Below are 15,590 nucleotides of genomic sequence, written 5' to 3'. Positions count from 1 at the left end.
TGATCTTAAATGCTTAATTTTTTTTAGCGAAGTTTCCTTCGATATTAATTATTTTCTTCCTCCTTGGACCACTTTTGAGCACAGTTTTGACAAGTTTCAAAAGATAAAACACTTATCATTTCTTCAAGAACTTGTAACAATTCTAAAAACGACGATAGAAAAGAACTTGAAGCTTACCGTTCTCACTCAACCACACAAGAGAACGCCGAGTTCTGTCGCCTATTCAATGATGCATTATACAAGTATAATAAATCGCAGTAATTACAACCCCAAAGTTTGAAGATTCTAATTTGAAACTTATTAGCATCTTTCCAAGTTCTACAAAAATACTGCCACCTATAAAGGTTGATAGTAAATGAACTAAAGTTTCATGTACCCGAAACAAATGGACGACCTTGAATCCCTTTCCTTGACATGGCATTGCCTCCTCCATTATGCTTTTCTTTTTTAACCAACAGATGCATATTTCACTTTGACCAATTCCTGCAATTCTTTAGATGCAAAAGAGAAACTGAACCGCGCATCTTCTGGAGCACGATAGCGGTACAATGGTGCTCAAATCACCAGCCCAGTCTTCAGCAATGAGTTATGGTTACTACCCGAAAGAGCGGAGCGAGGTAGCTCATGCAACCTCCCATTGTCCAAAATGAACACTCGTTTCGCCATCAGAACTGTTTCCAATCGATGAGCAATTACCAGTACCTATATACTTGGTAAAAATATTGTATGCAATCAAGGGAAATGTGAAGCTGAAAACAAAACGAGAAGAAAGTTGCAAGAATGACAAACTATAAAAATACCCTGTTGATTGTCTTTTAGGGAAATTTCCCCCTTACTTTTAAGTTTTGTCTATCTACAACCTTGTAAAAGCCAACCATAGTTATTCTCAAACCAAAAAACAATACTAATAAATAAATTGGTAATTTCAAGAATTGTCATGTAAAAATATCTGAAGTGTATAAAATAAATTTTGATAATACAGCAAATGACTAATTAAAATCTCTGCACAACACGTTGGACAAAGTCAAGGATGATGTAGATCAATAGTTCCCATTCTTTTGCCCTCTTTAGGGAGCCATCTCGATACTATTCAAAGAAGATTTCAGCATAATGCTTTATTTCTATCCTAGTTCATTTTCATCATCTCAATTGGGCATTAGAAGCATATAGATTTTTTCCCAATAACCGATATATGTTTGTAAATACTGTCCATAAATTTTCTTCCTTAAAGGTTCGCACCTAAATGCTAGTTCTTATCATTCATATTTTATGATATGAATAAACCACAATATTTCCTTACGAATGAATGATGAGATTTCAGCCACATCATTTCCATCCTACAAGCTCGTGATAGGAATAAGACCCCAAAATCGTCGATTATTTTACACCAACGCCATCTAATTTCCATGATCTGACCATTTCAGATATACATGCTTGTGTGAACTTCACAAATATTTTAGCTTCAATACACAATCTCAACAAAGGAAAAAAATCTAGATAATCATTCAATAAATAAGCTAAGATTCTTACCGTATGATTTTCCGTCAGGCGCTCCAAAGCTTGTCTGACCAGTAACTCGGACATGCTATCCAATGCAGAAGTTGCCTCATCCAAGACCAAGATAGATGAATTTTGATAGAGTGCCCTTGCAATGCCTAGTCTGCCATACGGAAGGGCAGGTAAGTTTAACCATAAAACAAACTAGATAGAGGTATGCCATGATAATTGAGTTAATTAGAATTTTTGCCTCTGCTTCTGTCCTCCACTCAGCGTTAAGCCCCTTGGTCCGATATATGTAGAGTATCCTTTTGGTAACCTTCTGATAAACTCATCTGCATTTGCAAATTTTGCCACTTCCTCAACCCTCTCCATGTCAATTTCCTTCGTCAGATCATAATATCCTATGTTTTCAGCTACTGTTCCAGAGAAAAGGATCTGAGAACAAAAACAAAATGTCTATATAATTGATCAAGACAACCTTTGACAATTATACGATGTATTTCCTTCTTTGCAACCAATGATTACTTGAATGCATTAAAATATAATCAAGCAAGCATTGAACAAAGGGCACCGTCGGTACACTGTTACAACAACAACCTGAGAGGGCACTGTCAAGATCCTTCAGGGTCGGTCAGTATAATGAAATTGGTTAAATTCAAATTTTAGTCGGGGAACTTTAAAACTTTAAGAAGTTTCACTAACATTCCTGTCATTCCAATTGGAAGTCAATTTTTGTTTATAAAATAACCATTCACAAAGTAGTAACCCATGCTATTACCACGTAACAAGGACTATGCAGCTATGAGATACAGTAAACTTTTGGTTGCATCACAAAAGATGTATGAACAAGTAATCACCAATCACTCACCATGTCTTGACAAACGAGACCAACATTTCTCCGCAAACTACTAAAACTAACAGTCCGGATATTGTGGTTATCAACGAGTATATCACCTATTCGGAGAAAGAACAACATCATGGCATGAAAAAGTTAAGGCATGTGTGAGACAAAAACAAAAAGAATGAAGGAAAAATCTTGAACAAGAAAGGAAACTTTTGTAAAACGGAAATTGAAGAAGTAGAACTAATAACTATGATATAAATAGTTTACCAGATAACGGGTCATAAAGGCGAAGAAGCAATTTAACAAGTGTTGTCTTTCCCCCTCCAGAAGGTCCCATGAAAGCAACTGTTTCTCCTGCTTTGATGTGGAGGTTCAATCCATCTAAAACAAGAGGCATATTTCTTCCATAGGCAAATGAGACGTTACAAAATTTTACCTCCCCCTTTAAACGGTTTAAATCAATAGCATCACGTTTCTCAATCACCTATGATCAAAAATCAAAATGCTCCATCCATTAATTAAATTTGTAGAAAGCTGATCAAGTAACGTAAAAAGAATCTTTATGGAATAGGACTAGTGATATGGAAAGAGAATTTCAGAATTTGTGACGTTTAAACAAAGTTGACTTTGCACCATAGAAAGGATAAATCATTTTGACATCCACGTCAACCGACAATATTGAAAAGAAACATTTTAACAAACATATTGCAAGAATGTAAGAAAACAATGAAGATCACATTTAGGAAAAATACTAATCTATACTGATGGTAGTCTCAACCGTCCTAAAAATGAGAAAAGTTCGTTCATAAAACTTTCTAGTCGTTAACGTGCTTGCCTCCAACTTTAAGCCCATAAAGTCATCATTTAATCAATATATTATTAGGAATGATAAACTAATAATCAAAGAATTATTTCTAAACATAAATTTAACATCAATTAGAAATTTACCGTAGGTTTGAACTCAATCAACTCAAACAAGCGTTGAATGGCAGGTTCTCCTTCCTTTAACTCATTGTATGCCTTTCCAATTTTCTGTATGATTGTTATATTCAGAAGATTGAACTTGAAACTTATGCAGACACTAAACTCAATCAAGGAAGAAAAGAAATAAAATCAATGCCCAGAATAAAAAATACATACAGAGGTTCTTGTCAGAACATAGTATCACCTGAACTGGTTCGATGAGAAATCCCAATGACGTGATAAATGAAACCATGCCACCACTACTAAATGAACCTTTCGAAACCAACAGCAAACCAACACAAAGCATTGACAATAACACAAAATATAGACCTTGTACAATATGAGGTACAAGTGCCTTCATCCTTTTCTTCTTGAGACGTTTATACAGGTCAATGCGAACAAGCCTCTGAAACCTGGCATGCTCACAAAACTCTGCGCTGTTTGCTTTTACAAATAGAAATGCTGGGAGGACCTATTGCATAATCACAAAGATAAGTCACAACTAGATCTAAATAGGAAATAAGTTCTTAACAACAGTAACTCCTTGACCCAGAAAGCTAGTTATGAAGATCCAATTTATTACCAGGTAAAAGAAGAAAGATTTTCTTCAAAAAGATGAATATTAGGACTTAAGAAGTGAATTCACAAACATGATTTTAGATTTAGACTTTCACAATTGGTGACGAAATATGATTGAGGTCGAGTATATTGTTTAGTGATTAATATATACCTCATTTAGATAGGATGAAAGATTAGCAACGCTTAGACTCGCCATTGTAGATATTTGGAATTGCCTCTCGCCGAGATAGGCAATGACGAGAGCTACGCATGGAATAACCTAACAAGATTCACCATAGATTCCCCTGAGAAGATTCTGCAAAGTGCAAAGGAACATTTGAAACAAGATAATCTGGAAGTTTTCTTTTCTTACCATAGCTGAAATCAAGGATAGGACAGGGCTAATAGCCAACATTCGGATCGCCATGGCTGATAACTGCAGCGTACTGGGCACGACGGTCTGTAATATAAATGAAGCTACAAATAAAAACTAAAAAGTTAAGAACCAAATGATTAAATTTCCATTTCTAATACATTCAATTTATAACAGTTCATTATAATTTACATCCAATTGATGAAGATTCTATTTATAGACACGGGTTTCGAGCTCTAAACACTCACATTGAGGAGGGCATATACAGTATCAGCGACATCCGAGGCCTCGGCAGTGATCCTGTAAGCGATATCACCAGCGGAAACACCAGCACCACCTTCAAAGAAATCTAAGTCCATTGCCAGAATTCTCTCGAAAACACGAACACGAATTTCGTAAATCGCACTCAACGCCGCATCCCAAATAAACGCTTCTTGCCAGTAGCTCGCAACGAAACGAGCGAACACCAAAAATCCTAGAACCAGACCTTCATCCCACAACTTGATGGGGTCGATCTTGTCAATAATAGAAGAAAATTTCCCAATCTTAGGCACGAGAAGGGACAGGGAGAAAACCGAGACAACGCTACAGAGCCAACCAGCAAGAATATGTTTACGCTGAGAGATAATATACGGAATAAGAGATTTGAACGTCTGGAAACTGCGAAGAACAGGTCGATGCGATTGGGGTTGAGGATGTTCGAAGGTGGAGGAACTGGTGGAATTGAAGGACTTGGATGCGAATGGCTTCGTCCTGAGAGGAAGATTTGCGATTTTGGGGGCGAATCTGGCGAACTGGAGAGAAATTGGTTTGAGATTGAAGAGGAGATTCCGGTTTCTTGGCAGAAACATAGAAGATTGCAGAGCGATGCACATTTTTTCGTTGATTTTCTCAGAAAGCGCGCGAAGAAATGGTGGTTGGCTATGGCCTCTGCATTTTACGGAGTGGTTCATTCAATTTCATTTCATCACAATAAATCTTAAATTCTATTAATTAATATTTCTAAAGACCAAATAAAAAGACAAAAACAAGATTTTCACTATGTAATATAGATTTAATGTACTCGATAAATATATAAATATATATAAACATATTTAATGTGTATTTTATAAAATGTTGTAATTGAATTTGACTTCATTATTGTGTTTTGTATTATTTTTTAATTTAGTTCAATAATACGTGTGTAAATCTGAAACTCTTTAATTAAAGATGGTGTCTTAATCATTGAGCTAAGATGAGATAAAATATACGTTCATATTATATTATTTACCTAAATTTATCCTATGTGTTTTAAAGGGTAAAATATTATATTTCATTTACAAATCATTATGCAAGCATCGTATCTTACACAGAGGACATAATATATAGTTTTCATTAATTATTGAACATGATTCATTCACTAGTAGAAATTCAAGTTTCCTTCGACTTTAAAATTTGAAAATAACCTAAATGGAAAAAGATGAAAAATAAAATGAACAAAACATGATACAAATTGAAGGAATTCAAGTCTATAATATATATGGACAAATAAAATAAAAATATCTCTCCTTCTGATATTCTAACGAAAGAAAATCATTTTCTCAACATCATCTTTTTTTTTTCCCGGGAAACAAACACACAGCAGAAAAAGTCAAAAAATAAACAAAAAAAAGAAAAAGGGGGAAAAAGAAAAATTAGAGAAGAGCGAGGGAGGAGGCAAGTCTCAGAACGGATCAATTCTCCCGTAATTTCTTAACAATGGCGAAGGCCGCCACTGCCACCGCCGCGATCACGCCGGAGACGATGAACGTTGTCTTCAATGTCTTCATCGTATCGTTCTTCTTTGCTTCCTTTCGTTCTTCTTCCACCGCTTTCCTCTTCGCCTGCTCCTAAAAATTACTCACAAACACCCATTAGTTTGCGAAAATCTAATTTTGTTTTTGAAATTTGGCAAATAATTCAAATATAGAAAAATACTAATGAAATTGTAAAAAACAGGTCTGATTCTAAAAATAGAAAACTAAAAACGAAATGGTCATCAAACGATACTTAGTTATTTCTACTCACATCAATCGTATGCTTTAAATTATATATTCATCATGCTACATAAAATATTGAATTGCTTCTATTTACTCTCTATAACTCAATGGATTGAAGGACGTGTATCTAATCCTAAGTTTAAGAGTTCGAATCTTTACTCCTACATGTTATACACAAAATAAGAATTATCAATTTTATGTTTAATGAATCTAAATGCGTAATATAGTCAAAGGACCATAAAATATTTATGAATTTATTAGAAAATTTTAAAGTACAACAACTAGAATAACCCGATCTTGAAATGTAAAGAATTTATAAGGACTAAATGGAAATAACCAAAACGTTGAAGGGGTGAGTAGTAATTTGATCCGGAGAAAAGATTTAATATACCTTTTTTTCCAAAGATACAGCAACTTCAGAGGAAACAGGATCGACTTCAACGTGCCTGTTATGGCCGGGGTTTAATTCTCTGTCGACGTCCGCAGCCGGAAACGGTGAACCTGCAGCATCAGAAACTCCGCCATCTCCGCCTGGGCTCGCCATTTTTATTTTTCTTTTTTCTTTTTTTATTTTTTCTTCTTCTTCGAAGTTGCAGAAAACAGAAACGAGAAACAAACTTCACAGCTTCGGTCTTTTAATCTCATTTACGTTGAGTGTTACTGTGACACGTGGAGACTATCTATACGCTGAAATGTCGTTAACTACCAACCACAAACGACTTTCTTTTATTAACCGTCAACGGCGCCCGTGAATGCCGTTCAGATTTCCCTGTTTTGCTGTTTTTTAGTTAAAAAACAAAACTAAGATTTTCTTCTTATTTTCGCGTTTAATATTTAATGGATTAAATTAGGTATTGGTTTTAGTGATTTCAACTTTTGTTCATTTTGGTCGCTACCTCTAAACTGTTCATTTTAGTCATTTTATTAAAAATTTAAATTATTTTAATATTTATACTTTCAAATAGTTTGTTTTGGTATTTATATTTTTAAAAAGTAATCATTTTTTTTCTTGTTTGCATACCACACATTATATACACAAAGTAATAATTTTGAAATATTTGATTTTGATTCTTGCCCTTCTAAAAAATGACAATTTTGATTTTTGGTTGCATAACACAAATTATATACGCAACGTAAATTCTTTAATATAAAGTTGAAATGAAAGTTATGACTACATTTTAAGAAATATATTGACAATAATTAAAAGTATAAGAAAAAATGTATATCTTAAAAGTACGTGGACCAAAATGAAACCAAAAAACTAAAAGTATAGGGTTTTCCTTGCACAAATTATTGTGGATATTCGAGGCTACGATCTTTTAGTCGATGATATATATCTTAACAAGTTGAAGTATGTAAATCTTATATATATGATAACTATTTTTTATTTTCTACTTTGTACGCAAATATATATATATATATATATATAATTATTTCTTCTGGTTCTCAAAAAGCTTTATCTAAAACTATCTTATTAAATAATTTGTTTTAATGTCAACTAAGATTTGGTCATGCCTCCAATTTTCATTTCTTCTTCTTCTTCTTTTTTTTTTCAATTCTTCACCTTCATCTATCCACTCTCATTCTTTTCATCTTTCTTTTAGTACATTAAGGAAAAAGGCATCAAACAGCAAATTTTAAAGTTAGTAAATGTGAGTCTCCACATAGAGTGACAAAGCAACATTAAAACGCAGCGCTGGTTGAGGAGTCTATCTCTTCACATTCTTATACAACTAACAATTTGAAGGTTGAATCGAGTCCCAAATCGCTAAACCAACTAAAATCGAACGGAACTGACTGAGAACGACAAAATTTATCTTAATTGGTCAGCCAACTGACTTCTTTTTTAATTTTATACCTTCGAAAACCGAACCGACTCAACATAGAGCGAGGGAGAAAGGGTGTGAAGTTAGAGAAAGATCAGTGAGTAGTATTGAGGGATCTAAGGAAATGGAAAGAAAAAGGTAGAAATAAAGAATATGTTAGTCAGGGCTGTACTCAACAAATACAAGGTCAAGGAACTGCAACCAGGAACATTTGAATGTATAGATAAACTGATCATACACACCATTCTCAACACCAACAAAATCAAAAGGCCATATTTTAAACAGTTATCATCACTCCCCACCAGCACAAAATGAAAGAGAGAGAACCATACACGACCCGTGTAATACCGATCCGATCCGTTCAACGCCAAGCTTCAGCTAGCTCCGTCCTCGAATTCAACCGCCCGACGATTCCAGTTTTCTTGCCCTTCTGTGCAGCACCTGCTGTGTGAACCTTCACTGACACTGGCTCATTCGCCTTCTTGGTGGTGACTCTCTTCAGATTCGAACTGTTAGATCGATCGAGGCTACTCTTTCGGCAACTTCGACCCGTCCCAACTTGGCAGACGAGACCAGTTTCCTGTTCTTCATTTACCGAACAGTTCAATTCCGATACGATTTCGCAGGGACAGTTGTTGACTATTGATTGGCTTGCCCCTGGAATGATGTTTTCAATTGAAGACAGGAGATTTTGTGACCCAGTTTCAGCTGTACAATTATCTTCTCTGGGAAGTGGACGGCTCTCAGGTGCAGGTTCTTCAGTAACAAATATTTGTTCATCTTCAGTTTTGTCATCCCCGGCCTCATTTTGTTCGTCTTGATACGACTGCGATGCACTTTGGTGCCCATCCTCGTCCGATGGGTTTAGGCGCAAAATGGGGGCTGACTCGACGACCGAATCTTCCCTGTCCTTTAGTGTCTTCTCAATGAGAGTCTTGAGGAAATTCATCACTTTGACTGCATACATCAAGGCAGTTAACGGATCTGCCATCTGCAAGAATAGATGAGAACTATTACACTTCAAGTTGCACACTCTTTCGGTATCGTGTTCGATCCCGAGCAAATCAGAGACTCATCTCCAAGCAAATACAATACAATTAGGCACGGGTGCAAAGAAAATGGTAATAATGCATCTAACCTCATACAATTTAAACACGGAGAGAGCAGTTACTAATGAATAACAATACAGGCAGCAGCATCCAATCAAATGAAATTTAGCATAAGCTATGGTCTTTCGGAACATAAGTAACCAGCCTTTTCATCATCTAAAAACCACTCTGAACTTGAGACAAGGAATTAAGGACATGTCATTCATAATTTATATAATGTTCACTCACTTGGGTCATATTCGGGGCAAAGACCATAGCGACATTCCGCGAGTTCATCTTGTTCTGGTGTTCAAACTGTACAACATCAGCCATCAGGTTTACTGCCCAATCAAGCAGTGCAGCTTCTGTATGGGGAAGGAGCCTCGCTAGCTCAGCACATTCCTCTTCGGTCTGCGCCTCCATCACCTGTTCCGGTGAGAGGGAATCCAACACACCAGTCGGAAGTTCTCGAAACCAGGCCTACAAAATCACCATATGATTATGACAAACACAAACTCATCTCAGTATTCTATTCACTGGACTATTTCTAAGAGACGAATGTGAAGTATTGAAAATCAAAGCATGGGATGACGGTTAACAGCGGTTAATGATAGCATAACATAATAAAGCTCGTGAAGCAAAAATTGACATTAGTCATGAACCATGTAGTACCTTAATGAGACCTGCCAAGCAGTGTACATCAACACCATCAGGTACGACTCCTCGATTCAACTGATCCCGAACGAATTCTTCTTGGCTGTTCCCGGCAGTAATCCTGAAAATTCCTTCTGCCTACAGGTTTAAGATCCATAATTCAGCGTCTACCCGAAACAGTCAAATGACCAACGAAATCCCAGAACACTTTTTATCACCAATTCATCGTGTAAAAGAAATCAAAACATGCTAGATACCTCCAGGCCTCCTTGAATATACAAGTGCTTCTGCATTAACAAGAGTATTGTGGGGACGCTGTTTCCTCTCAAATCAAATGAAAGCTGCATTGACTCTGTAGAAACGCCGAAAACGTTTGCACTGCAGATAAAAGCTTTCATAGTCAAAAGGACTGACAGGCGACGATATTAAATCACTAGTAGTAATAGTAGAAGATAAGCATCAGATCTCAAGCTTTCTTTCCTATAAGAGCAAGTTCAGAAATGCATCATTTTCAAAAGTAAATCATCAGACAACTATCACAATCATAGAATCCTGAAGGAACCAAACAAAGTAAAATAGATTACCTTAAAAATGGAACAAAGCGCCAAAACTGGAGAAACGAGTTGTTTCGAGGAAAAACATAGAGGAATACCATGAGCAAACAAAGTACAACTACTTCAATTCTTAAAAAATATGGCTATAATCTGTTATAGGCCAGTTCTGCATTGAAGCAATAAGTTACATTCCATGTTGGAAAAAAACATCTCAAAGTTAATCATCAAATTACATAAACAAAATATAATACAAAACTCACGCACGAGTTCGGTAAGTCTATGAAAACATCGACTAGCTCGTCCTTAAGTGAAATCTCGAAGTTCATAGAAAATCATAGATTGTCACCAGAATGTCAAAAACAGAATATGCTGCAAAGTGATTTGACCATTCTCCCCTAAGCCAACTTCATACGAATTAGATCCTTCCATAAATCTAATTGAACTCCAAAGGGACAAAAAGGATATTAAAAAAAAAAAAAAAGTTTCCCAAAAAGTTTCCCAAAAAAAAAAAAACTTCCAAAACAATACAATTATCGTTCCTATACAATTGAATACGGAGAAACAGTTAGCAGACGAGACGACCAATCTTCATTGATCCTTCCAATCATTCAGGACGCTTTTCTTAGAGAACCAAAGCAATATGCACACACAAAGTTTACGAAACACAGAAACAACCTTGTAATCTAATCAAAATCTAACTACAAAAGCAGAATTCCCACAAACTGATGTTTAATCAAAAAAGTTACAAAAATCAAGAAATGGGTTAGAGATTAAAGACCTTGCACTAGGAGCTCGCCTAGGGACCTCGAGCTCAAACTCAACAGGGAGGCCAAGGAAGCCATTGAAGCGATCGAAGGTGACATGGGCAACATGCCTAACATCAGAAGGCCATCCAATTTCCATCGAAGAGAGCTTCCCAGCCGCTCTAGCGCTTCCACCACTAGTACTTCTACACCCAATTAAAGACTTCCTAAAAGCCGCGACCAAAAACGTCAACAGGGACAGCTGATCTCCCTCTCCCTCTCTGTCGCTTTCTTCTTCTTCTTCTTCCTCTGAAAAATCCAGATGGAATTGAACACAGTGGTTTATGGAGGGAGTGGAGATATTAATGGCATGTGGGTGCGGACCATCATTGGGTGCGGAAGAGCTTGAAGGTGAAGGGAAGTGGGATGGGGATCGTTGGAGAACATCTGCCATTTATTAAAAGGGGGGAAATGGAAAATCGATTGGGTAAAGAGGAATTGGTCTTCGATTTTGGTTACCCTTTTTCGAAAAGAAAACAAAAATGAAATTGATGGGGGTTAATTTGGGTCTACGGAAAACCGAGATTTGGGAGTGGAGTTGGATTGAAGGAAGGGGTTGGGATGGTGAGACGTGAGTATCATCACTTTTTTTTTTCCTTTTTGGATTTTTTTTTATTTATTTTTTTTATAGTTTCTTGGATTGGCTGGCTTTGGAGGGAGGAAGAAGCAAGCAGAGAGAGAAAATGGTGGTTGAGGAGAGAAGAAGAAGAAGAAGAAGAAGAAGAAAGAAAAGAGTATGGAGTTTAGAGAGAGAGGAAATGGAATGATGATGGAATTGGAGGAAGTTTGAGAATTTTGTTTCATTGTTTTTTGTTTTTTGTTTTTTGTTATTATTATTATTTTTTGTTCTCTAATTTCGCATCCAACGATTTGCAAGCGCAGAGGGAAAAGGACCTGGTGCGATTCTAGTTGTGGTAGTGGTCGTGGTCTTTCTTGTTCTTCCTCGGTTTCCCACCCTCTAACAAAATCCTATCGCCCTTTTTTGTTTTTTGCAAAAAATAAAAAAATAAAAAAAAATCCCAATAGCCTGTTCTCTTTTTTTTTAAGGATAATATGTGGGTGAACGGAGCATGGTCGAAAATAGTTGTCTTAATTAGTTGAGTTATGTTCATCTTGACGACCTTTTCTCTTGCTATTTGTGTCAAATTCTAGATAATTAGTCCAATTACGAGTTTACAAGATTGTGTTTAATAAGTTTCTGGATTTTAAGAAGTGTTTAATGAATATCTGAACTTTCACTTTTGTGTTTAATCTTGTATGTAATAGATATATGAACTTTTGTTTCTTGTTCTCTCTTTTCAATCAAAGAAAAATATAATTGTTTTTTATGTGTTTTGAAAAAAAAATGGAAAAGAAAAAGAACATATTTTTGTTATTTCCAAAATTTGTAAACATTTTTCTAAATGTTTCTCAAAAATCGAGAATAGAAAATAATTAACATGAAATAGAAATGTTACCAAATAAGCTCTAAACTTTTAATTTTGTATGTAATAGATCCGTGAATTTTGAAAAATATCATAGGTCAGGAGCTTACTAAATACAAAATTTAAATTTTAAGCACCTATCATATACCAGATTTAAAGTTTAAAGGCACCATAGAGTTTATATATCTATTATGTTATTCTAAATATTTAATGATTAAACTTGTAACTTCATCTTTAATTTAATATATTTCTTCATTTTTAATGCAATTAAATATAATTACTGGATTATAATAATATATATTAAAAAATGTTATGGAGCCAGCTTTTGCATAGGTGAGTTGATTAAGATAGTCACTATAAACTTCGAGTCAAATATTTGAGGATTAAATTTAACTGAATATAAAAAAGAGTTGTATTAAACTTTTAACAAGCAGATTGACAATGGATTAAATATAAATAGGAAATATATAATTGAACCTACAAAATGTTTCCCTATTATTATTTTAAGATAACAAAAAAAGGGTTGAAAAAAAATACAAAAAAAGGAAAATATTGTTCATTTTAAGAAATATTTTAGATTTAGTAATTAAGAAACTATTATCGAAGTATTTACAAGTTTCATTAATTGATGAAAAGAGAGAAAAAAACGAGAGCGAACTCATATTCTATTGGTTACGATTTTAACTTATCTTTTTTTTTTTTTTTGATAAGTAACTTATCTTCTTTAATCATAAAAAAAAATAATTTATCTTCTTTAATCACTCTAATCTTGATTTGTCCTTTTAACTTTACTTCACATTAATGAATTCAAGTAAAAGTAACATATAAAATATATAAATAATAAATTACAACAATTTGGTTATAAATAAATAAGATATTAAGTTCAAATTTGAAAACTGGTTTTTTTAAGAATTTTGGTTTTGAGTTTTTTCTAATGTTATGTTATTACTTAAATAAAGTTTAGATCCATTTTAATCTTTCAAATTAAGTTAAAATTAGAAATATACGGTTAAAGTATAATTGGATAATAATTGTATTTTCAACCATTCAGACTTTAAAAATTTGAGTATAATTTCGATAAAATCATATTATTACGAAACAAAAGCATTATTAATTTACAAATTCCATATTTGAAGCTTGTAAGTTTAAGAATTTACTTTCGCGATATCGTAGAAAAATAAATGAAAAACTAAAAAGATAAAATAAAATTATTATAAAATAAAAGTTGGAGAAATCCAGAAGCTCAAATTAAAAAAGAAGGATAAAAGTTCCAAAGTGATAACTGATAATTTAGATATTTATTTTTAATAAAAAATAAATAAATGTACAGGGAGCGAAGAATGACAGGTGGTGACAGAGAAAGACGAAGGCAATAAAGAAGGGCCAATCCGGCATGGCCACGTGGCTAGTAGAACCCGTCTTACAGCGATGTCTTATCAGAATTTATAGGATTGACAAAACTCTGAGGGTTGCGATCCTCTGCTCCGAAGTCCACCGGTTTCCCACTGCCACGTCCTCCATGTCAAATTTGCCTCTTTTTGTTTCTAATTGTTATTTAAAGCAGAAACCAATTATTTGATTTAGACCCTTTTTCTTTAAAGTTATTTAATGGGTTTGATTTTCTTTTTTTTTTTTTTTGATTTTTTTGTAAGAAACACTATTTGAAAATTGGAGCCTCTCAATCCAGATATACGTGTGAATTCAAAATTTAAAAGGTGGTAGTAAAACATAACATTGGAACTTTTATATCATTTTCTGTCATTCCATATTAAATCATTAAATAGGATTAGAATAAAAGTTCTCACCCTTAATGGTCCTAACAACATTACATGTAATAATCTTGGACTATCATATACGATGTTTTCATTCATCTCATTTTAGCCGCCCTTTAAGAGCTTTAATCAAAATACTATTTAAGACAAAATATAGAATATCAATGATCATATTAATTGGATAATTATTCTAAGTTATTCAGATTACAAGTGTCTACTAAATCCTTTAATCAGATAAGCTTTTGTACACAAAAAAAAAAAAAAGTCAAACCTCGAATAGAGTTCGATATTTAATTCACTTATAATTTTTTTCTGTTTCTTTTTATGTGTTACAATAAAACATAATGAATTAGAGATATTTTTTTCCATTAGAATACTTGATCAAATCACACAAACTTAAATACATGATAAAAATGTGCGATATGATACCGATAAGAAATGAGATATTTTCTAAATACAACTATAACCTAAAATATTGAGTTGGTTGGATAAGGTTATAGAGGTGTTTTATAAGGTTGTGATGTTATAATCTAATTGCTTTTTGTAGGGTTATTGATTAATAAGAAGAGGGGAAAAGGTGAATTTTTTCTCAATTACTTCATTGGGTACACTAAAATTCAAGCAAAATATAATTAATCATAATTAGGTAAACTTTCACATAATGATCATCTACATCTTGGTAATGGCAATCTAATGGCTCATCATGTTATTTTCACTCTTTTTCTTGCATCTATGAATTTATCTATTTAATTGGTAAACAACAGGAGTATTATCAGAGCGGGAATTTTTTGCGAAAAAAATTCACAGAGATCATATTCTCACGGGTAGTTATTTTCATTTATTTTTCTAAAAAATTATAAATGAAAAGCTAAAGTTCTATAGTAAATTTTCATTTAAATGGTTGAATTACCTGAGGAGTCCCCATCTAAAAAGAAAAATTGTTAAATTTTCTAACAACTTCTCAAAATTATCATAATACAAATTAAAAAGAGAGAGAGGTCATAATACAACATGTCTTAAAATAAAAATTTCACCATTCAAAATATTAATACATAAGTCCCAAAACGAACGTAAACACAACATTGATATAATTTGAATCGTGAAATGTACCTGTATTGTATAATGATATATATATATATATATATATATACACACACACACATATATATAACGTATTTCTTGTCTCAATTTCTAATGTATTTAAAAAGAATAA

The 15,590-nt window shown here is 33.8% G+C and overlaps 3 protein-coding genes across 6 annotated transcripts; all 3 read right to left on the bottom strand.

The window, feature by feature from the left end:
- Positions 1–162: 162 nt before the first annotated feature.
- ABCB29 (ABC2 homolog 12) lies at positions 163–5,304 on the bottom strand. 3 transcript variants are annotated; one of them, XM_022289108.2, is made up of 10 exons: positions 4,487–5,303; positions 4,239–4,325; positions 4,038–4,145; positions 3,513–3,779; positions 3,293–3,376; positions 2,612–2,828; positions 2,369–2,454; positions 1,748–1,935; positions 1,531–1,660; positions 163–709 (listed from the first exon to the last, which is right to left on the bottom strand). In XM_022289108.2, exons 1-10 carry the CDS (start codon positions 5,189–5,191, stop codon positions 623–625), a joined length of 1,959 nt encoding a protein of 652 aa, XP_022144800.2. In that variant the 5' UTR covers positions 5,192–5,303; the 3' UTR covers positions 163–622. The 3 variants fall into 3 exon arrangements, with proteins under 3 accessions (XP_022144800.2, XP_022144798.2, XP_022144797.2); XM_022289106.2 differs by having other exon boundaries at positions 163–702; positions 4,487–5,296; XM_022289105.2 differs by having other exon boundaries at positions 567–1,660; positions 4,487–5,304.
- A 426-nt stretch (positions 5,305–5,730) lies between these two features.
- Positions 5,731–6,875, bottom strand: LOC111014362 (uncharacterized). Of its 2 annotated transcripts, none has more exons than XM_088124469.1 (2): positions 6,648–6,875; positions 5,731–6,100 (listed from the first exon to the last, which is right to left on the bottom strand). In XM_088124469.1, the coding sequence occupies exons 1-2, from the start codon at positions 6,798–6,800 to the stop codon at positions 5,951–5,953; spliced, it is 303 nt and encodes a 100-aa protein (XP_087980595.1). In that variant the 5' UTR covers positions 6,801–6,875; the 3' UTR covers positions 5,731–5,950. The 2 variants fall into 2 exon arrangements, with proteins under 2 accessions (XP_087980595.1, XP_022144747.1); XM_022289055.2 differs by having other exon boundaries at positions 5,731–6,106; positions 6,648–6,871.
- A 1,346-nt stretch (positions 6,876–8,221) lies between these two features.
- Positions 8,222–11,963, bottom strand: LOC111014358 (rho GTPase-activating protein 1). Its single transcript, XM_022289049.2, has 5 exons — positions 11,157–11,963; positions 10,082–10,202; positions 9,843–9,962; positions 9,420–9,650; positions 8,222–9,073 (listed from the first exon to the last, which is right to left on the bottom strand). Exons 1-5 carry the CDS (start codon positions 11,573–11,575, stop codon positions 8,444–8,446), a joined length of 1,521 nt encoding a protein of 506 aa, XP_022144741.1. The 5' UTR covers positions 11,576–11,963; the 3' UTR covers positions 8,222–8,443.
- Between the last annotated feature and the right edge of the window lie 3,627 nt (positions 11,964–15,590).

This window comes from Momordica charantia, assembly GCF_013281855.1.
Source record: "Momordica charantia cultivar OHB3-1 chromosome 5 unlocalized genomic scaffold, Mcharantia_2.0 BLBB01000005.1, whole genome shotgun sequence".
In the NCBI taxonomy this organism is placed as follows: domain Eukaryota; kingdom Viridiplantae; phylum Streptophyta; class Magnoliopsida; order Cucurbitales; family Cucurbitaceae; genus Momordica; species Momordica charantia.
Note: the sequence above shows the minus strand (reverse complement) of the source record. Positions and strands in the feature narration are given on the sequence as shown.